The sequence below is a fragment of the Mercenaria mercenaria genome, chromosome 18 (genome assembly GCF_021730395.1).
Source record: "Mercenaria mercenaria strain notata chromosome 18, MADL_Memer_1, whole genome shotgun sequence".
NCBI lineage: Eukaryota > Metazoa > Mollusca > Bivalvia > Venerida > Veneridae > Mercenaria > Mercenaria mercenaria.
In genome coordinates this window covers 26,098,145-26,120,831 of record NC_069378.1, presented here as the reverse complement: position 1 = coordinate 26,120,831, position 22,687 = coordinate 26,098,145, and the positions used below count along the sequence as shown (strand labels likewise).

The 22,687-nt window shown below is 34.2% G+C and overlaps 1 protein-coding gene across 1 annotated transcript; it reads right to left on the bottom strand.

Moving 5' to 3' along the window:
• Positions 1-3,356: 3,356 nt before the first annotated feature.
• LOC123539100 (versican core protein-like) lies at positions 3,357-5,862 on the bottom strand. Its single transcript, XM_045323579.2, has 2 exons — positions 5,665-5,862; positions 3,357-4,466 (listed from the first exon to the last, which is right to left on the bottom strand). The coding sequence occupies exon 2, from the start codon at positions 4,410-4,412 to the stop codon at positions 3,621-3,623; it is 792 nt and encodes a 263-aa protein (XP_045179514.2). The 5' UTR covers positions 4,413-4,466; positions 5,665-5,862; the 3' UTR covers positions 3,357-3,620.
• Positions 5,863-22,687: the final 16,825 nt, after the last annotated feature.

The following is a 22,687-nucleotide window of genomic DNA, read 5'->3' as shown; positions in this document are numbered from 1 at the left end:
CGAATGTACCTTCACTATTGTTTTGTATAGTGAAAGGTCGCCAAAACATTTAGACAACTTCTTACAATATACCCACACTAGAGTTTCATATTGTATCATCATATTTCCAGCATATGCATCGTATCATATTGAATGTCTTTTTCTTCTTTCATGTTATCCAGTTATAGGCCTAAATGTCTGTCCTAAATATCTCACCAATGTTTGAATATTTCTATATGACGTTGACGGGGCCCGTGTTAAGATCAAACTTAGTGGTCAGTGATTATGATACTGCATTTTTTTACAGTGTAGCCATAACGTAAACTACTAAGCTTATGGACCTTACCAATGTAATATTCTCCTTGGCCAGCCGAAGTTTGTGAATATTACCCTATTCCGGTCTGCATACTTCATCAACAGACAATAACTGTTGGACAATTACGTGAACTGGAACGATTTTGTGATATAAAAAATGCTCAGACTATGTTGAGTCGTCGGTGTCTTCTCTTGGCTAACGGCAATTGTCTCATCGACAACAATACCTTCTAGTTTTTCCAACATATTTCACAAGTACATTTTGCCAAAATGTCTTTTACAATTTTCGTAGTGTGTGAATTTAGTGAACATACTTCTAGCACAGAAACATTAATATTTGCATTATAGCAGCTACCAAACGATACCGATCGTTATCAAAATTTCAAGAATGTTTTGTATTTTAACTTAAAAAGAATCAGAGTTACAAAACTATATACATGTAGAACGTATCAGTACGTTCTCTATGATCATCTTTCAGTCGTTTAGTTTTATAAAATAATACAGTTCATTGTTTACCTTTTAGCACTCTTTATGTCTCTATATATTATTTTAAGCATGTCGTAAATATCAGTAGACTTATTGATTTATTAGCATATTTACAGTCTGATAAATCATACACATACATTTTAAGTACTAACCAACGTACTCTGAACATTCAATTCTTAAAAGTGTAATAGGGGAATAGCAAACAGAAGTCATCTTTTTCTCGAGTATTCATGTTTTGAGATACAAAAATTCATTCTGGTTACCTTCATTTCTCGTGCTGTCGTGCTGCTTGAGTTCGCCCCTCAGTTCGACAGAACGACATTTTTTACATGAAGTTATTAAACTAGTTGAAAAAAATATAAATTGCGAGTCCCTAGTTTACAGTATAGGCGCATGTTTGCTTTCAATGCTGAAACATTTACATTTCATTTTCTTTACCATTTTATAAGCCACGTCGATTCGGGAACGCCATCAATACTTTACACGACGTCACGTCAAAATGTTATCACACTAGTGCAATACATAAATTTTGAAAATTCGTACAAGTATGTCGAAACACGGATCTGGAGTTTTGTTTTTGAGAGTTTGGTGTTTTCAATTTGCCATTTGTACAGGGAAGATAAATTTGCTTACGATATGAAAGTGTTTTATTTTCCTGTTTCTGTTTTGCAAAACTGACATGAAAAGCTTATAACCATAGCGTAGTTGATAAACTGTAAAGACGTTTTATCTATCATCTAACCTTAAAACAGCTTGACAGGTCGGGATATATCTGTGTTATTTCTTATGTTAAAATGTCTTACAAGTTAAAAATATTTTTACACGGAGACGTAAATAAAATTTATCTTTCTTTCATACTATACCTGTTTTTGATTGTAAAAGATGAAAGTAGGTAATATTAATCTAAAGCTTTTACATGTGTGCACACGCTAGAGAGAATAAAAGGTGTCATTTTCTAAATTAACATAGGAAAACGCTTATCGGTAGATGTACAATGCACTTTTTTGTAATAAATCGCATGACGAAGTCTTTATTTTAAGCATAGTTGACATGTAAGTATCTAACCAGGTTATAAACTTCAGAGATGGTGTTATTTTCCGGCTTCCTTTTAAAGAAAAATGATTTTATCTGTTAGAAAAATATGTTGTTAAGTTTTCTTTAAAATGATGTTTTGATTTAATCTTAGTTAAAATCTGGACAAAAATAGCAAGTTAAAGGGCTTCAACAAATTATTAGTATCAATAAGGTGCATGCAACGTGACTTATGTTTCTCTTCCTAGATATGCTTCTTTTGGGAATTTATGAGGGTTTAACGTCCAATACATAGTGTGATAGCTTGCTAAAAGAAATGTAATAACAAATTAGCATATTTTAAATTTGATAAACCGCCATTCCATTGGACCCACAGCCCACAAAAAATTATAAGTGATAACTGTCTATGGAAAGAGAAAATGGTACACGAATGACCGGTATCTGGTACGTACTATGGTTCTTATTTGGAATATTTTTTATTTGAATAACTTGTCTAAAGTACCACCAGTGTTTTAAAATGAAAAATAGAACTACAATCTAACAGTAGAAAGATAAAATACACGGAATGCTTCCATGAGCCCACAAATGACTTGAATATTATCAATCTATTTCAGCTCCAGGCTTCCCGATCTTTTCCCGGCAATCAAATCCGCAGTTAATTTATTCAAAACACTGTTAGAGGGGAACTAGAGCTTTAGTTTATGTACGGGAAAACCGAGAAAAAAACACCACAAGCCCACAAAGCGGACGATCGATTAAGGTCACCGACTTTCGAAACACTTGCTTGTTGACGATGTTGCTTCGAAACCTTTCTTATGGTGTACAATGACTCATATGAGGAAGCCATCTAGCTGTTTATGGAAGACCTTTTGTTCTACCAAGCAAGTTGAGCCCGCCAATGCCTGGAATAACGCTTGGGGGTATAATATATACTGTTGCAGGAATTTGTTGTCTTGGAGTTTTTTAACGTGGCTACTCAAATGAGATCTATCATTATTTTCATTTACAAGGAAAGACGTGGTAGGTTTATATTTTGCTTTTTTTTTTAATTTGGCACTGATTAATTTGAATTATTTGTCATTATTACGACCAAAGATTACTTTACATATTTGTATGTCTTGTCGGTACACCTTGGTTATACCAGTAGCTCGGACATCTACCACAATGGCAAATGTGTGTATTCGTTAAATTGCATTCGACTTGACGTTTTCATTTAATCATAATTTTTTTCGTGATATTGAAGGCGGTTAAAAGAGTAGCATGTTTACCATAATTAAACATTCTGAAGATTTGTCTTAAAAGAAGAAGTTGAAAACACACTTGTACTTTTGTACATAAAGTTTAATGAAATGCTTGTGACAAAATGTATGAAATGTCAAATATACTATTTCAGTGGTTTTATATGAAAATTGGCTTTGAATTTTAAAAGCCCATACAACTATTTTCATTCACTGGAATACTAATACGCAGAGACAGAGCTGTTCAATGAAAACTATCGCTATATACACACGGGAAATAAGACAAACATGCCTCATTTTTTCAAAAAAAAAATGCTGAAAAATGGACGACAAATGTTGCTATTTTCATTTTCATAAAACATGTGCACATATTTGACAAATAATACATGAATAATCCCAAACAATTTATCATTTAAGAAAGTATCATCATTTGGCGATATACAAGCCACATGTGTACCAACTTTCTCTACATAACGATAAATCTCTAAATGTATTTTTTTTGTTTTTATCTCGAAACAGAAAGAAATTCATTTAGTTAGCGAACTGACACACAAACTGGAACTTGTAAGTTTAAATATAATCGTACCAACGCCACATATTTGAGTCTGCGTAGGGATTTCTCTGATACACCATACATAACTCGGTAGCTCCATTATCGGGATCATTGTCACCCCAGTATACGAATGACGAATCCGTAGATTTATATCCATACGCCCAAGAACCACCTTGAACGGATCTACGGCCATCTATCCAGGCCTTATCGAAACTGATACCCGATAACGAATTGGCTGCAAGAGTGATGTTCACGTCATGCGCTTTGATTTCAGAGTCAACATGCACGAGATGCCCTCCATCAGTTCGACACATTGCTTCAGCTTCGTCCCATGTCTTCGGTCCAGCATAATATTTCAAACAAAACCCATTCTTGGTTACAGTATAATCAGTAGGACAAACTTTCTCACACACCTCATACGCATACACTAGTTTTGATATTTTGTACCGCTCACAGTGTGTAGTATTGCCTCCACAAATTCTGGTGCGTGATTTAGCCCCAACCTCTCCATATTTATCAGCGCTAACATCGCAGTCTGACCACTCGCTCCAGTCGTTACATGGATAATGACGACAAATGTCTTCTTCTGGCTCCTTATCATCGTTTTCTATATTCTTTATAGCTTTTCCAATCACTTCCAAGATAGAAATGTTGAATTTTGAACCAACGTCGATCAGCGTTTGCCCGTTTATGTTGTTACTTGCGCTGTCTCCGTAGCTGGTGACGGGCGCACATGCTATATGTGACAGCATGGTAGAAAAAGTAAAAGCAATAACGATTGGGTACTGCATCGTTTTTAGCATTAACATTTGTTGTATTTTTTCTTTATATGAGACAAGTGTCAGTTATACAACCGGTCACCACTGAAACAAACAGATATATAAAAATTACACATGGGAAGGTTGTGTAACATCAACGCAATAGAAGAAGCTCTAAGCACATTATTGGTATTTAAATCATGTGTTTGTTTCTTGTCATCATCCAGAAACTAGTTGATAGAATATAGGAATACGTTTTGAAAACTCTCTGGAACCTTCATATATACACTTTTTTAAATAAAAACAAGTTTGTTTCTTTAATGTTTTATTTAGCTTTGAAATGATTACTTTTATACATATACATGTCTGTAGCTGATGCTGTTAAAATAGTATATTTGTGACAGAAGCGACAGAAACAATCTAATAAATTCAAAAGCGTTTCCTCATTAATAAAACCTTGCCTTTTGAATTACAAATTTAAGACTGCGATAGTTAAGAGGAAAAAAAGATGTTTAAATGTTAATGACATAGCAATGTCAATTAAAATAGTTGAAAAGTTACAATGAAATGCATAGTCATGGTATTATTATACGGCAGAGTTAATATTAATATTGCTCACATTTGAAAACAGATGCAATTATCACATGGCTGTACTGATTTTTAAATGTGTCCATAACATTATACCAAAATATATGACTGAATTATTAACTTTTGCTCATAACCATAGATATAATCTTATTTCCTCGACACGTAAAGATCTTTCTTTGTTGAAGCCCCGAACAAACTACTTGAAACAAACAGTCTCATACAAAGCCTCGCATTTATGGAATTCAATTCCATCACAAATCAAACTGCAAGATAATCTTTTAACGTTTAAAAGAAAAAATAAGGATTATTTATTACAAGAACAACGTTACTAATACTGAGATTTTTTTTTATTATTTATTCATTTATTCATTTTCAAATCTTCATCAATTAACATGCATTTTATGTCGCATAGGGTAGCTTTTAAACTTTATGATATTTTTGGATGAATGTACATGTATGCAAAATGAATTACGTATACACTGATTTATTCTCCTGGTAAAATCATTTCAAATCGAGTTTGTTTTTAAAGTGTGTTTGTCGTTAAAATTGTGCTACTGATACTCTTATTGTTGTAGATATTGTGTTTTAACATTTATGTAGAAGGCCATATTAGAAATAAGTTGTATGTATACTATGTACTCTTAATATATCACCTTCTTAAATTAAAGTTATTATTATTATTATTATTATTATAATAATTTATATTCTTTCTTACCTGGAAATCAAATATGCTGTCCTTTCAAAAATAGGTATAATTTGTTTACATATTCTGAATGCAACTAAACCTCTCAGCTAAAGAGTATTTTGTTTTAAAAGGATCATTTTGCAATATTAACAGACAGTAGAGATGTTACTTCAGATTTCGCACTGAGGTAAAACAAAAGACATTGTTGTTCAAAGTGTGAGAGAAAAGAAACAATGAAACTATGTAAGATACCCTTACTTAAATTCGAACAGGAAAATAAATATCCGTTTCATGATCGTTTACAACCAGTACCAATATTCAATTTGTGTTGACCTTAACAACCGTTTTCAATGCTCAGTTAGCTCAGTAGTCTTATTTCAATAATGTCTGTTCTCTTCTTTGTCTATTTTGCGATGTGTATATTATTTTGGTCCGTCTCGACTATTGATTGAAAACAACGAATTAGGCTGAATCAAATGTAGTATAGATTGGTAAATTAGATTCGCTCGATTGTGCTAAAAAATCTTTAAACATTTTTGTAAAGTTCTCGAGCATAAGGCATGTCCTAGAAAACAATAACGATGCTATCTAAGAAAGTTCGGGGCGACTCCATTGATCCTGTAAGCAACGGTTTCCCAATTGACACCTTAGTCATTGGTCTATTGCTCTAATACTTACCTAGTTTTTTTGCAAGAGAAGTTGAGAGCCAACTATCGTATAGAGACTCTTTTTCCAAATGGAAGTTGCTATATGCATGACTGTAAGTATGGTAAAATTCTTTATTTTATGACATTCACCTTGTCTCTAAAAGTGATCAATCACATTTAAGGATGTACGAGCGTTTATTTCCAGGATATCCGCCATTTTGAAAAATGTTTCTTCGAATATTGCTTTCTAAGAAAAGTTTTGCCAAAAATGAATACTAAATAATTAGAATATGGCTAAATAATGTACCTTTTTAATCAAACATATTCTACTTTTTGTGAAAAAAAATCACTCTTATTTTGGCTGTCAGTTGCCTATAATTGACATAAGATTTACAAAGGGGTAGGAGTAGATAGGTTTTGATATTTTCTTGACTGATACATATAATGATAAGCTTTAATTTAAATAATAGTTTTTTAAGATATCACTTTATATTATAGTATCTGGAAAGTATAAATTAAAACAAAAGAAAAAACATATCAAAAATTCACGTTTCTAACATCTTTACCTTAATAAATCTCTTAGATGCACGGTGACTCCAACTTGTTTTCTTTCCATTTTTAAGCATTTTTGCGTGTCATCAAAGCTGCAAAATATTTTGAAAATCTTAACGTCAGAATCTTTTGTAGATCTAAATATGTTTTTCCATTAAACAAAGTGGGTGGTGTAATTATGTCAGCATGTAAAAATGAAAGAGATTTTTAGTGACATTTATGCTTATATAATATTTACATCACTTTGTTTTCATATTAACCTGTAAGACTTGAAATCTCATATAACATTAAGAATGATATTATATGTTTTATAAAGTACCATGATTTGTTTTTTTAATTTCCAAAAAAATCAGAAATGCTTAAACTGTGGGTTAAATATTGGGATATTGTCGTTAAAGATCTTCTAAACACGACGGCACGCATGAAAATTATTTCCCAAATGACGTCACGCACCCGATGTGAAATTTTAACGTCAATATGGAAAACCCGAACTCCTCAGTCTCCGGATGTACATATGCAATGAGTCGGTATCTTTATACCTTGTAGGTATTTACATAATCATCCTGAATATAAAATTAAAAGTCTGTTAGCAATGATACTCGTAGCGACTTGAGGCATTTTGTTTTCAGTGTCCTTTTTGCAAACCACCAAATTGTCTTGATCGCTATCTCTCGAAAAGACCGAAGATGGACTTGAGGAATTGTATCTGTAGGTGACTGGTTCTACAAGACCATCTATATACAGAAATTCGGTTTTGCAGTAGACCATACTTCATTACACAATACGATTGATCATGTTAAAACAGTTCTCTTCAAGTTGTGGACGACATCTGTAGTAGAAAACTAAAACACTCAGCTGAAATGTCTTTAAATTTCACCGCTCATATAAGCATGTTTTAAAAGCAATAAAGAGAGCGTTAGTTGTGGATAATTTATATATTATATTGGAAACTTATACTTTAAATAAAACGCTATATAACTGTGTACAAATTACCGACTAGATCATCAAAATTACGATCTGTATCAGTTACGTGTTGTGGTTTCCGGATATAATGGATCAATTCATACAGGTAATGAAATCGTACGTGTTTTCTAATGCAAATAAAAAATCACCGAATGAGAATAGAGCAATGATTTCAGTCAAACAAGATTTACCCTCAGTAGCCAACTATTTGATCCTGTGTCCTGTTACTGTACTATTTAGTTGACCTGTCAAAACATGTTTCTGGCTTTCATGTTAATCTCATATAGGCGTGAACAGATTATAATGAAAGCCGGGAATAAGTTTTGTCAGGTCAAATAAATTGTACAATAACTCTAGAAGTATACACATGATGACATTTCAGCGGTTCAATTCTACCAATAGTGCTTTTGAACTCAGGTTTTAATTGATTCTTTGTCGTTTCGTCGGGCCCTTAAGGGTGTTTCCCTTGTTGCTCTGTCTTCTGCAAAGGCATTGAGTACATACGTTTTAGGTTCTTAAGGATTGCATTTTTATATACATATATACAAGAACATTTTTGTGTTTTACATTTAATGCCTTCTGTTGCCTTTACGTATGTTAGGGTTTCACCTGGTGGGGATAACTTTTATTTACACTGTCTAGTGACTTTGGAACATGGTGGGCGTAAGAAGTGGTTAGGTGCACCATAAACCGGTTTAAATTCTCCAGTGGTGGTTTTGCCACTGACCTTTCCAAGGCGGTACACCACTGTGTCCCTGTATTTGTTTGTTTTGTCCTTGTGTGCTTATTGTGTGTGTGTGTGTGTGTGTGTGTGTGTGTGTGTGTGTGTGTGTAGTCTGCGAGTGTTGTTAGTGAGGCTGCGTTTTTGGAACGTGGCTTTCCCTGTTGGATATTCTTTCTTGTTTTTATGATTCTTTAAAGGTTATTATCGCTGTAGAAAGTCAAAGCTTTAGTTTACAAAATGTAATTAAACTATGTATTTGCAGCTTTTTATCTGATAACACATCGATGTAATGGTAGAGCGAAATAGGTCTCAGTGTTTCCTTATTCTTCTTTAAATTCCATTAACTGTATGAATGGCCATTTCCACATTTTATTGTCAGTAAACCTAAAATGCAAAATGTTCTATGATACGAAGTGCCAACAATTACACATAGTGAATAAAGAAGTAAAAAATAAAAAAAAAAACAGTTAGAACAAAGAAGTAGGAAACTAAGCTTAAGGAGGAAATTAGAAGTAAGAAGATAGAAGTGAGATGTAAGAAATCCTTCCTTGGTTTTCTTACCTGATAGTGAAGATAACTTGTCTCTTCGGACAAATTACAGTTTAATATAACTTCACTACTGTTGTTTTTCATATGGCCAAAGTAAATGGTCACCTCTTAGAGTTTTTTTATTAACCAACTTTTATCTCCTTATTTCATATTTTCAGCAAATTCTGATTCCTCTCATGCAGAATGTTCTTTCTTCTTTCATGTCATTTAGTTATAGGCCTAAATTTGTGTCACAATCCCCTCGCCAGAAGTTTTAATATTGTTATGCCCTATCCTGATTTGTATTTATCCGAAATCTATCTTTTTTTAACAAACACGCTATTCTGAAAATATTGTTGGACAAACCGGTTGCTATATCTGATAAATTGTTCAAAATAAACTCGTATAAAGGCCAGTCTTTGAGGGCAGTGATTATACTGCATTTTTCAGTGTAACCGTAAAGTAAAGTACTAAGTGTTTGGACCCGACAAAGGTGAAATTCAACTTTGCCAATCGAAGGTAGTGAATATTACTTTGGCCCGGTCCGTATACTTGAATATTTACTTCATCATAAAATATAACTGTTCAACAATTACGTGATGGAAACATACATAGTGTATGCCGGGTCATAGGTGTATTGACTTAGCTGTGCTCATTGCAATTTTCTGATCGACTTAAAGATAATATAGTTTTTCAGAAAATTTGTGAAATACAATGTATTACTAGTATCGAAACGTTTTGTTTGCATTTTTTTTTCGAAGCTACCAAACGGCGAATACTTAAATGCCACCGGAACTGAGAGTTTTTGTTGTCTGTCTTCTTACTTGTTTCGTTGGGCCGTTAATTGTGTTTCTCTTGATGTTCTGTTTTATGCAAAGGCATTGCGTACATACGTTCCCAAGGTTTGCTTTATACCAGCCCGCTTTTAAAATAAAATGGACGTATTATGTGTTGGCGCATGCGTCTGTTCGCCCGTCTGTCCATCCGTCAGATTTCGTGTTCGGAGCATAACTTAATAACCATTCAAGGTATCGTCTTTAAACGTGTTAAATTTGTAGATGGCAATAGGACGATGTGGACCGATTATAAAACAGTCGGTAAGTCAAAGGTGAAGGTCAAAAATGGAGCTCAAAGGTCAGATGTGACCATCTTAGTTTTTGTCCGGATCATAACATAATAACTATTCACTGTATTGACTTAAAACTTGCCACACAAGAAGTAAGTGATGAAAAGATGTACAGAGCTGGTTAATAAAAGGTCAAAGTCACAGCGAGGATAAATATATCTGTCATATATAGTGTCCAGAGCATGACTTGATAACAAATTAACTTTAAACTTTGTATGTAGTACATGACAATAGGACTATGTGCATTAACGTGGTCTGTAGGTCAAGGACACAAATTGAGTTTAATTATATCCTTTGTATTTTGTTACCAGAGCATAACGTCACTCTATTCAAGGTATTGACTTAAAATTCGAATACAGTTGGGTGTTGAGATGATTAGAGGAGTGCAGCATTGCTTCCCTACCACTGCCGACACAACCCCATCCCTCCACCCCATCAATATCAGTTTTACACTTTAGTCGATTTTTTCCCTTGGAATGCAAGCATATGAAATTGGTCGACAGATCAAAGGTCAAGGTCACAAATTATTTCAAATCTGTCCTTTGTATTTTGTATCTGGAGCACAACTTCTGGATGCTATTATGCTATTTAAGATGCTGACTTTAAAATTGGAATATAGGTAGGCGGTTGCTTTACCCACATAACTCGGAACATCCTCTACCCCCACATTAACCCCCACAACAATCAACAATCCACCCAAAATCACTTTAAGTTTCCTTTTCCTTAGTATTCTATCAATTTTGCCATTCTAAACCTCCAACCCCCACCCACTTCCACATTATATACTCCCCAAAACACACACATTAAAAACCTGTCGTTAACATTTTCTGTCCCTCCTGTGATTTAGAATTTCAGGTTTGTATTGCCCCGCATTGCGGAGCTCTTGATATATAAATTTTCAAGTGATCTTTTCGTTTATATACCGTGCCTTCTGTTACTATTGCGTGTGATAGGGATTCACATAGCGAGAATTCATTATTTACACTGTCCCACGACTTTGGAACATGGCGAGGGTAACAGTGACGTTAGATGCGTACCATAAACCGGTTTAAACTCCCTAGTGGTGGTTTGTCACCGGCCGTTCCAAGGCGGTCATTCATGTTGTAACTAAAATCCGTTCGATCTGACCTCGTGTGTCTTTGTCGGTGCTCGTGTTTGTCTATGTGTGCTGGTCTTGTGCACGTCAACGTGCTTAATATAGTGCTTTGGAGAGGCCGCGTTTTTGGAACGAGGTTTTACCTGTTGGATAAGCATCCTCGTTATTTTATAGAGTACATGGTACGGTGTTTAAAACAGTTGTCGTTAGTATTGAAAGGTTTATAATGCATTCATTTTCATATTAACAGTTCAAACACTTTTGTCACTAACCTGCGTATAATGAATATTTCGATAAAGAAATAGCAAACAAAGGTCGACGGCTCGAAATATCTATTTGTCAAATAATGTGTTGGTGTAAGTATTTCATTCTGGTGATCTTCATTTGCCGCGATGTCGTGTTGCCATGAATTGACCAGCCAGTTCGACAGTACGACTGAACGGCATGTTTGATATTGCATTTATTAAGCGCGTTAAATAAAGTTAGTAATGAAGATTCATTTTGTTAAGTATTTGCTTTTTCTGTTGAATCATCTAACTTCCATTTTCTTTATCATGTTAAAAAGTTACACTTAGTCTAGTGTAATACATATTAGGAAGTTACGTACCTTGTTTTATTTTACCTAAATTATGTACTTTTTAAGCGTTAAATATTTTAACTTTGCTAGTTGTACAGGGAAGAGAAATTTGCTCAGGATTCCGTTTTACAAAACTGATCTTAAAAGTTTACCACCACTATTGTTAATTACAGCGTAGTTTATAACCAAACATTTCCTATTTTGAACAAGATTTATCTATATAATCTTAACTTAAAACAGCTTGAAAGGGCGTGATAAATATGTGTTATTTCTCATATACAAATGACTTACAGATCAATGATCGTCCCATATGGAGACGTGAATGTTCCCTTTTCTTTATATCAACAATTGGTTTTGATTGTGAAGATATATTTAGTTAGTATTTATCCACAATTTTTAATTGTACGTGCATTTGGATTAAAAGGGCAAGTTTTGATACAATTCTAGTAGGAAAAATATCATCGGTACATTTACAATACGCAAATAAAAGTGTTTGAACAATATATGTTGTCTCAGTGTTATCAAATTGTAACAATACTTGTTTACAGTCTCGAACAGAAAATAATACATTTTTTTTATTCAAATAGTTTCGTAAAACATATCTATAGTTTGTTTTTTGTTTCTGTAATAAACCGCATTACGAAAACATTCTATATTTTAACCATAATTTACACGTGAATAGCTGTCCTCGATACACACTACGGAGAGGATCTTATTTTCCGTCTTTCTTTCAAAGAAAAATGATTTGATTTGAAATTAAAATATATTGTTCGCAAACAACGATTGAATTTAATCTTCTTTAGAAATTTTGCTTCAAACCTTTAACACTACAGGCCTGATCATAAATATCAGACTCCTGCTATATCTGGTAGCGCTTCCAGCTTTAATAACATAACCCGGTGCAGTGTTTGCTCGGATATTATCCACACTAACTATTTCACGGGTTCCAGCTAAGCAGAGAAAAAAATACAAAGGTGCTTCTACGGCCAATTTACTTCTGACACAGATGAAGATTTAAATACTTATTTTGATGAAACTTACTACTTAAGGTTCTAGCTGTTTAGGGTAAGGTGAGCACTAGCATTTTAAAGCAAAACATCAATGTCTAAAATGAACCATATCTTAAATACAAAATGACAATTATTACCTATACGAGTATATAAAAGAGAATTTATATTAAATGATCCAATTCTATATTCTTTAGTAAAATCTTGTAAAATTGTTCAAACAAAGCACTGCATTTTGTCCTGTCGTCATGCAATTAAACATTTTGGCTTAAAGCCAGATTTTCCAATATCAGCTACTATCGAACATTTAAATATTTGAGACTTTTGTGACAAAAAGTCGTCTACCTTTGTTTTAATTGTTTAAACATGCTCAGTATTACATTTCATGCATATGTTGTACATATCACATGCAATTTTATAGCGTAATAATTGCGTTTTGTGTTTTTAAAGACCCGCCATAATCTAGTAACCTTTCTTTCCTTCTTCCACATAAACTCTATGAAAATCATTCTGATAAATTCAGGTTTAATACAGCAATACAAAAAGATGACAGCTAGGCCATTTTGGTCCTTCCTGAATTAATTTGTTTTCACAACTTCATCTGCAAAGTTATACCGTCAATAACTTTTATAAACCGTTGTAAAAATGACTTTTGAGACCAGTTTTGTAAGTTTAGTTTACCATTGGTCAATTTTGTTCTGAAACAACCAATCAGATGCTATTTTTTTGTAGACTAGTCTTCAAACTTGGCTTTATAACTATGGGACGAGGAATCAGTCTTATCACACATTAATACTGTACAAAATGTTGCTGCTGCTTATTATTATTTTTTTTTTGATTCAGCAAGTTTCAGCATGATAATGAATTCAATTTGATCTGTCCTATTTTTAATGCAAAAAATAGAAAATACACAAATCTTTTAGATCATTCTATAAAAATGTATTTTATAATGTTATCACATATCTCACTGTCAGTATAGTTAACTTTAGATAGCTTTCATATTATCATTAGATTACACAAGTTGACCTTGAAATCCTAAAGAGGTGGGTAACATTTTTAAAGGAGAATGAGAACAGTATTAAATTTCTGAGAGAACAAGTAAGGGGTCAGATGTAGAAAGAGAATAATAAGATATATTTTGTATAAATGTGTACAAAGGATTATTGAAATATGGGAGCCATATTGTCTCCTGTTGATTTTCCTTTAAATATCCGCGAAGTAAATAATGCAGTTTACATAAATCTAGTCAGTGGTAAAAGTGCTGTTGTTTTTAATTTTCCAAATGTTATTATTTATGTTTGATAATGACTTTTTGTTTAGATAAAGGTGTAATTTTGGTTTAATTTTCAGTTTTGAATCTTATTTATTTGTAAATCTCTTTAAATCTTTGTGAGAGGGAATATTTCTTTGCAATAATTTGACTGTAAATAAATAGAAGATATAAAATTGTACGGGAGAGTACCGGAAAAATATCACAGTTGTATTTATTGATTAAGATACTAAGAAATGCTCCTTATTGGTGCAAGTTCCTTTATATGTCAAATTATAATAACTTGTCAGCATTTAACTATTATAGTAATTTAGTATCAGATATAATTAAGTGTATATATTACTGTTGAACTGTTGTCTCTTTATGTGTGCTTATCTGATGAAACACAGATTTCCGTAGATTCAAGTAACAAAAAAATCCATAAAAAATTGTACCAAAATTGCATATACATTCTATGCCGTGATTTTAACCATTAGCCTGCCGGCTGCAATTGATTCTGCACATCCTTGCAGGCTGATCATGGTATGCACTGTTCACTATTCAGTCAGTAAATTCTCAGTGAACACCTCATTGAACAATAAATAGCACCGGCCTAATTGAATGATGGACCGGTCCATTTTAGAAATTTTAGCAAGATTAAGGTTAAAGACCAAGGTATTATAAAATAATGTTAAATAATCTGCAATTTTAAATGATATTTTGATATTTGTTTATAATTTGATGGCTTTTATAAAAGAAATATTAGAGCTTTTTTGACTATCTATTTGATAAATTGTCGGATTACTAAAACAATCTTTAAAAGTGCAATACCCCTAAATTATTAGAAAGGGTAGTTAATTTATGTAAAATTTTGTATGTGGAGTTGTGTATAAATAGGGATGTATACGTGAACTAATCCATTCACATTCAGTACAGTTGACCCTGTTGAAAGAGACCACTAAATATAACTAGTTTCTTATTTGCAGTGATAATAACGACTACGTTCATACAACGACCACTTATTATGTTTGGTTTATATACCAATAAAAGAAAAAGTTCTTTGTTACATATTAAGTTAGTCAGTTCATATTCATTCTCGTATTGTTTCTAGATTTTCACTCAGTCATAGACCTACTTTCTAGAAGATATCAATACATTTGCTTCAAGAAAATGAAAAGAAAAGGGAAGTTTTGATATAATCATATTGTATTGGTTCTGAACACATAATACACAGCAGATATACATACTAAATAACAAAAGCAAACGGGTTGGGGAAGTTGGATGGTATGCAGTTAACACGATGCAGGTTTACATGACTTGTGACGTTTCAATTGGGGTATCACGCCGAGCAGAATTCGTAAACAAAACGGTGTTTTTGAAGGTAATTTTTTAAAGATATATTTTTGTACAATAACACCTAGCTGGTGCAAGTCCTTGTGTCAATGCGTACCTCCTAAGTGCGAGATACAGTGAATTATCGGTGGCACGATTCCGTAAGAATCATTTTGCTTTATCTTCTTGGCAAAATTAACAGTAGAAAGTGGTCAAACTGTCAGCTTAAGATTTATGCTTGATGTGACAGCATTGGTCTAAAGTTACTGCCTGCGGGAGCATGTTTTTGAGTTACCCACATTTTCTTGAAAATATCACTATCCCCGTGCAGTAAACTTTACAAAGCATTGCGTGGGTAGGTAAAAACCGTATCCTGCGTAAATTGCAGCATTACATTTAGCGAAAGGAATGAGAAAATCGCGATTTGAAATAGCGCTTTCTGTGAGAGCTTTTGGACTTTAGAACGGACACTATTCGAGTTCGGCGATATATCAAGAAATACGCCATAATTTGAGTGAGAAATCCTACAAAAATGATCTTAGATATCAAAGAGAATGCAGCGGTAACAACTAGTTGGTCGTTTATCAAGGAATAGTCTCTTGGGTTTGGTTTTCAAGCCATTTGAAAATACGCTTGCTGTGAAAGCATTGAGGTTTGTCCAGGTTACCAGCAAAACTAAAGCAGACACGGACATATGTTATATCACCGGCGGCACGCATTGATATAAGGATTTGCACCAGCTAGGTGTCATTTTTCAAACAATATATATTTAAAAACTTTTACCTTCAAAACATTGTTTTGTTTACGAATTCTGCTTGGCGTGATAACTCAGTTGAAGCGTCACAAGTCATGTGATTGTGCACAGTGGTTAAATGCGTGTCCATTGAGGTTGGATCCACTTGTACTTTAAGTAAAGATCTTGAAGACAAGTAAATATAGTCATTAAAGTGTCTTGTTTTATTCAAAATGAATTCTACAACTCTGGCCCAACAGTTGAGGCGAAAATATGTTAAATGGAAAAGCATTAGGATGTATTTATTTTGGACTTTTTGATTACAACATGGAAGCATATTTTCGACCGAATCGCTGCTATATTACTTTTGACACTTCCATGTATGGTTTTTATGTTGGTTTGACTGTATTTGAATCATTATAGAAAATAGAGAGAACATGTATGTCTTATTGATTAACTTACATTTGTTTTGATATGGTGCTGTTATATATTGTAAGTATATCTTGTGCCAAATATTTTAGAGAGATTTCGGTATTATTTTACGACCTCGGACTTCCCTTAGTCACTGTTCAGATATAGTTTATTGTTTGAAAAATTCAGTAGAAGGTATTTATAGTAGTACAATACATGTATAGTGAAATATTGATAGTGTGAGTTCTTAATGCATGAGATATCCAGGGGTTTTAGCGATCCAAACATAGAAAGGATCAGAATTGCATGGCTTGCTTGCGTGAGCAAAGATCAAGATTCATTTATGCTTTAATGATCATTGGTGCTCTTGTCATTGATGCTAAAGTCATTCAAGATCTCGTAATTGATGCTCTCGTTACCATGGTTGCACCAGTCATTGATGTTTGTGTAAGTATGAATACCAGAATCACTGATGCTTTAGTAAAGATGGATGTTCCAGTTGATGCTCATACCCTAGTCATTGTTATTGATGCTCAAGTCATGGATGATCGTGTCATTGATGCTCTCGTTAGCATGGTTGCTCGAGTCATTGATGCTTTAGTGAAGATAGATGTTCAAGTCATTGATGTAATCCTGCACCTGGATGCTAAGGTCATTGATGTTAGCACGAGTGCAGATGCTGGAGTCATTGATACTAGTGTGAATAAATTGTTTGACTAAGACTGTGTGAAGCCTAGTTAAGATTGGTAAATGTTTCTTTTTTCATTTTGATCTTCTCTGTTCTTCCATACTCTTATTTGATAGCATTATTGTACAGTTTGAGCATAGACATCTTTTATCTTCCTTGTTTGATTAGTCATGATTTTTTAATAGGCCATTTCAGCCAGTGCAAGATAAATCTAATTGGCAATTATGTCAAGTTGTCGGAAACTGGCATAAGGTTAATGTCATAAACAACGACATCGTGTAAAGAAAACTAAACTAACAGTACAGTTGGTAAATGATTAATCCTCAAGTGTGGAACTTCTTCCAAAATTGCTTGTTATATATCTGTCTTGTATCTTTAGAGAATTGAAACTTGAAAATCATGCCAATTTTGTTGTTGTTGGCTCCCCCCCCCCCCCCCTGCAATGGCTCAATTGCTATTTATATTGCTATGACTACCTTGTTATAGAGACGGATTCATGCATCTTCTGTATTATTCTTGTCTGAATATTGTTAACCACGTTTTGGTATATTTATTGGCAAACTTTCCACGTAAGTTCAAGAAATAACAGATCTAAACTAGTAAAAATCAAATCTCCTTGAATTCGTTTTAACATTCCAAATTTAAAGTGCTGAATGACATTTTGAATCATTTTGAAAAAAAATATTGCTCATCTAGTTAATTTAAGGTATTTATGTACAGCTTACTTAGGAAACTTTACTGCTGTTTTATTTCATACGCTTACAGTTGTGAATGTTGACGTACATTTAACTTACAGTTGATGTTGAAAAGGACTAACACTTTTTTTTTAGTGTTACGGCTATGTACAGATGATAACTTAAAAAGTCTTTAAAATATCTTTATGAAAGTTTCATTTATTTGCCAGAGTTTAAGATCTTGTTTTGTTTTGAAGACAGAAAAGCATTGTGCTGCATATATGTGCTGGTATAACAATGGTATAAGTTAAAATAGATGTTGTTTCTTTTGCTTGGTCCAAGTGTTATTCTATTGTAATATATTATTATATTGTATTTGTTGTACAGTCACTATGTATGAGAAATAAGTTAAGCATTGTTAAGATATGAGGAAATATGATTAGCTAATGAAGGTAGGGGAGAAGTAACGCCAGTTTGCAATTTCACTTTGATTCCATATTATTCCTATGTTATTTGGACTCGCCCTGGTAGGATCATTATTGTTAAATTATGTGGAAATATGATTAGCTTTATTGCTGATTAAGGTATTGGACCCGTAACATAAGTCTGCAATTTCTCTCTGTTCTGTATTCTTCATATTCTTTTCTCGCTTGCCGGTTGCAGAGTGTATAAATTATTTATGGTCAAAGAATGTGGATATTGGGAAGAATAACGAGTAATCGCTCAGATGTCGACTACCCTAGTGTATTTTAAATTTCTTTGACTCACAGCATAGGCTACAAGTTGCACTGTTGAAAGATCGGCCTAGTTTTAGCTCATCTGTCACGTCGTCCGTCCGTCCGTCCGTCCACAAATTCCTTGTGAACACGATAGAGTCCACATTTTTTATTTGATTTAAATCAAACTTGCACTCAACGTGTATGGGCATAATATCTCGGATCCTTTTGAAAACTGGCCGAATCCCATTATGGGTTATAGAGTTATGGCCCCTTAAATGCCTTTTTTGGCTTGTGAACATGATAGAGACATAATAAAACTTGCACCCGACTTATATTGGCACAATATCATGATTCTTTTTCAAAAACTGGCCAGATCCCATCATGGGTTCAAGAGTTATGGTCCCTTAACAGACCAAAAATGCTATTTTTGGCCTGTGAACAAGATAGAAACCACATTTTGCAATCAGCTTTTATCAAACTTGCACACAACTTGTATGGGTACAATATCTCGGTTACTTTCGAAAACTGGCCAGATCCCAACATGGGTTTCAGAGTTATGGCCCTTTAAAAGGCCAAAATTTGCTATTTTATATTATCTCCCCTGATTTTAATCAAAATGGATTTATCAGTAAGTACTTATAGAACTCATTTAAAATTTCATTATTGTCATTAGTTGGACTCGGACAATCAGGGTAGATAACTATGGACTGATTTTATGTCAAATTATCTCCCCTTTTTATGCCCCACTTCGAAGAAGGAGGGGTATATTGTTTTGCAGATGTCTGTTGGTCGGGCGGTCTGTATGTAGACCAGTCCGTTCGGATGATAACTCAAGAGCTCTTGGGCCTAGAATCATGAAAGTTGATAAGGAGGTTGGTCATTACCAGCAGATGATCTCTATTGATTTTGAGGTCAGTATGTCAAAGGTCAAGGGCATAGTGACCCTGAACATTAAAACGGTTTCCGGATGATATCTCAAGAACGTTTGGGCCTAGGATCATGAATGTTGATAGGGAGGTTGGTCTTGACTAGCAGATGACCCCTATCGATATTGAAGTCTGTATGTCAAAGGTCAAGGTCACAGTGTCCAGTAACAGTAAAATGGTTTCCGGCAATAACTCAAGAACGCTTAGGCGTATTGTAAAGAAAATTGATAGTGAGGTTGGTCATGACCAGTAGGTAAATGATCCCTATTGATTCCAAGGTCATTAAGACGAAGGTCTAGGTCACATTTGCCAGGAACAGTTAAGCGGTTTCTGATCTTCTTGTCCAAAACCACAGGGCCGAGGGCTTTGATATTTGGTATGTTACAAAATCTAATAGTCCTCTACCAAGATTATGCAGATTATTTCCCTGGGGTCAAATGCCCCGCCATTGGGGTCACATGGTTTACATAGACATATATAGTGAAAATCTTTAAAAATCTTCTTGTCCAAACCACAAAGACTAAGGCTTTGATACCTGTAATGTATTATTATCTAGTGGTTCTCTACCAAGTTTGTTCAAATTATCCCTCTAGGGTCAAATATGGCCCCACCCCGGGGGTCACATGTTTCATATAGACTTATATAGGGAAAAACTTAGAATTTTCATGTTTATAACATACATCATTCAAATTTGGACCACATGTATTGTTTTAAGTGGCAATAGGAACCTTGACATGAGTTGACCTTGATCTTGACCTATTGACCTACTTTCACATTTCTGTACCTACAGCCTTCAAATTTGGACCACATGCATAGGTTTGTACCAAAACAAACTTTGACCTTCTTATTCTTAAGTATATGAAGAATAAATCTATGATCTGAAGTTTAAATATTGTTACTTTCTAATTGGCTCACTGGTGCACAAACTGTTAATGGCAAGCTTTAAGGATTGTTGGCTGTCCATCCTCTGTCTCCAGTCATACAAACACGCTAAAATTACTGCTGCTGACTATCCATTTTCTTAAATTCAGAACTGATACTATATCTGTTCAATAGTGGTACAATTTTAGAAATTCTTACAGCTTTATGAAGGGCTGACAAATGACTTTCATACATCAGTTAGTTGCACTTGTATGTTTGTTGTTTTTTCTAGCTCACTTGTCAGGTAGTACCAGGGTTAGACTTTGTGATCACCATTTGTCCGTCCGTCTGTTGTCCGTCCGCCCACAATTTCCTTGTGAACACGATAGAGACTACATTTGTTTTGTATTTGTTCTTGGTTCTTTCCCCACACCCCCACCTCGGCCCCATTTTGCCCCTTACCATCCCCTTCCCCTCTTTCTATATTTACTTTTTGGATGTTTGAAGCAACCCATCTGAATATTTTTCCATAAAAACTTCTTTTTGTTGTGGGCCTACTTTACAAATGCGTGGCTCTGGGGCTGTGTTTTTGGTGCTCTGTGCTTTCAAGAAGTTTACCCTTACCTATTATCTTTTAATTTTATTCAAACTTGCACTCAACTTGTATGGCATAATATCTCGGTTCCTTTCGAAAACTGGCCAGATCCCATCATGGGTTCCAGGGTTATGACCCCTTAAATGGCCAAAATTTGCCATTTTTAGCTTGTAAACATGATAGAGACAACATTTTGCAATCAACATTAATCAAACTTGCACACAACTTGTATTGGCATAATATCTCAGTTCCTTTCGAAAACTGGCCAAATCCCACCAGTGGTTCTAAAGTTATGGCCGCTTGAAGGGCCAAAATTTGCCATTTGTGGCCTGTGAATATGATAAGAGACCACATTTTGCTATCAACTTATACCATAGCTATTTAAAAAGGGACTGCAAGAAAATATTTATCATGATGATATTTAAAGTGTATGCCTATGTGATCTATGTAAAAACTTGATCTTATCATTAAGAGCAATGGTACTCAGGTCAACAATATAGGGCCATCATGGCCATCTTGCTAAGATACAGCCTTGAAATTTGGATGACATGTACAGTTTTGCACACCTGTCCTAAAAATTAATTTCAGTTGTCATGAATGTGACCTACTGACCTACTTTCAAATAGTTTAGCATCAGTGTGCCATTTTAAACATGTTGCTCATATTACTCAGGTGAGCAATTCAGGGTCATCATGACCCTCTTGTTTATTTGAATATTTGGACGTATTTTCCAAAATTTAAAAAATGTTGCGTATTGTTGTATTGCACTGATAAGCTCTCCATTACCAACTTTTCAAATATGAAACGACGGAATAAAGCAGCCTATTTGGACATGGATTGTACATGTATGAACAGCAAGCAAAGTAAGTTCTTTACTTGGCATCTCAGTATCTAATTTTCTCAGTATCTGTTTAAGAATGGGACCGAAACCAAACCACTTATCTATGAAACATTAAAGTCGGTAAAACTGGTATGAACAATAACTCACTCGCCCGCCCGACAGTGCGCTTATCTCAATAGGGAGGGCGCAGATCTACGGATCTCGGGGTCGTAAGTTCGAGCCTTGTGTGAGACATATGTTCTCTGCGACGATTTGATAAGACATTTTGTCTTAAATCATTCGTCCTTCACCTCTTATTCATACAGGAAAGTAGGCAGCTACTTGCGGAGAACAGTTTGCACAGAATCCAGGGAAATGGTCAGGTTAACTGCCCACTATTACATAACTGAAATACAGATGAAAAATGGCATTAAACCCAAAACAAACAAGCTCACTCAAATATACTTTTCATAGTTACTTTTTAACTCAACACATTCTCAATAGTACAATACTTCATTTCCATTATTAACATCAAATTATAATCAGTAAAGTAAGTTTTGCACATATGTTGATAAGTTCATACATTTAAAATATTAAAAAAACAAGATACATACGAGCATATGATAAGGCAAACTTATGGTACTGGATCATGAAAACGCGATTCATGAAACAAACTGGATATGTAAAGCCAAAGTTAAGGTGCCTGGATCATGAAAACGCGATTCATGAAACAATAAACTGGATATGTAAAGGCAAAATTATTGTGCGTGGATCATGAAACCGCCATTCATGAAACATTAAACTGGATGTGTATAGGCAAAGTTA

Bases quoted from the DNA above. Each gene is read 5' to 3' on its own strand.
- LOC123539100 (XM_045323579.2), bottom strand. From the start codon at position 4,412: ATGTTAATGCTAAAAACGATGCAGTACCCAATCGTTATTGCTTTTACT.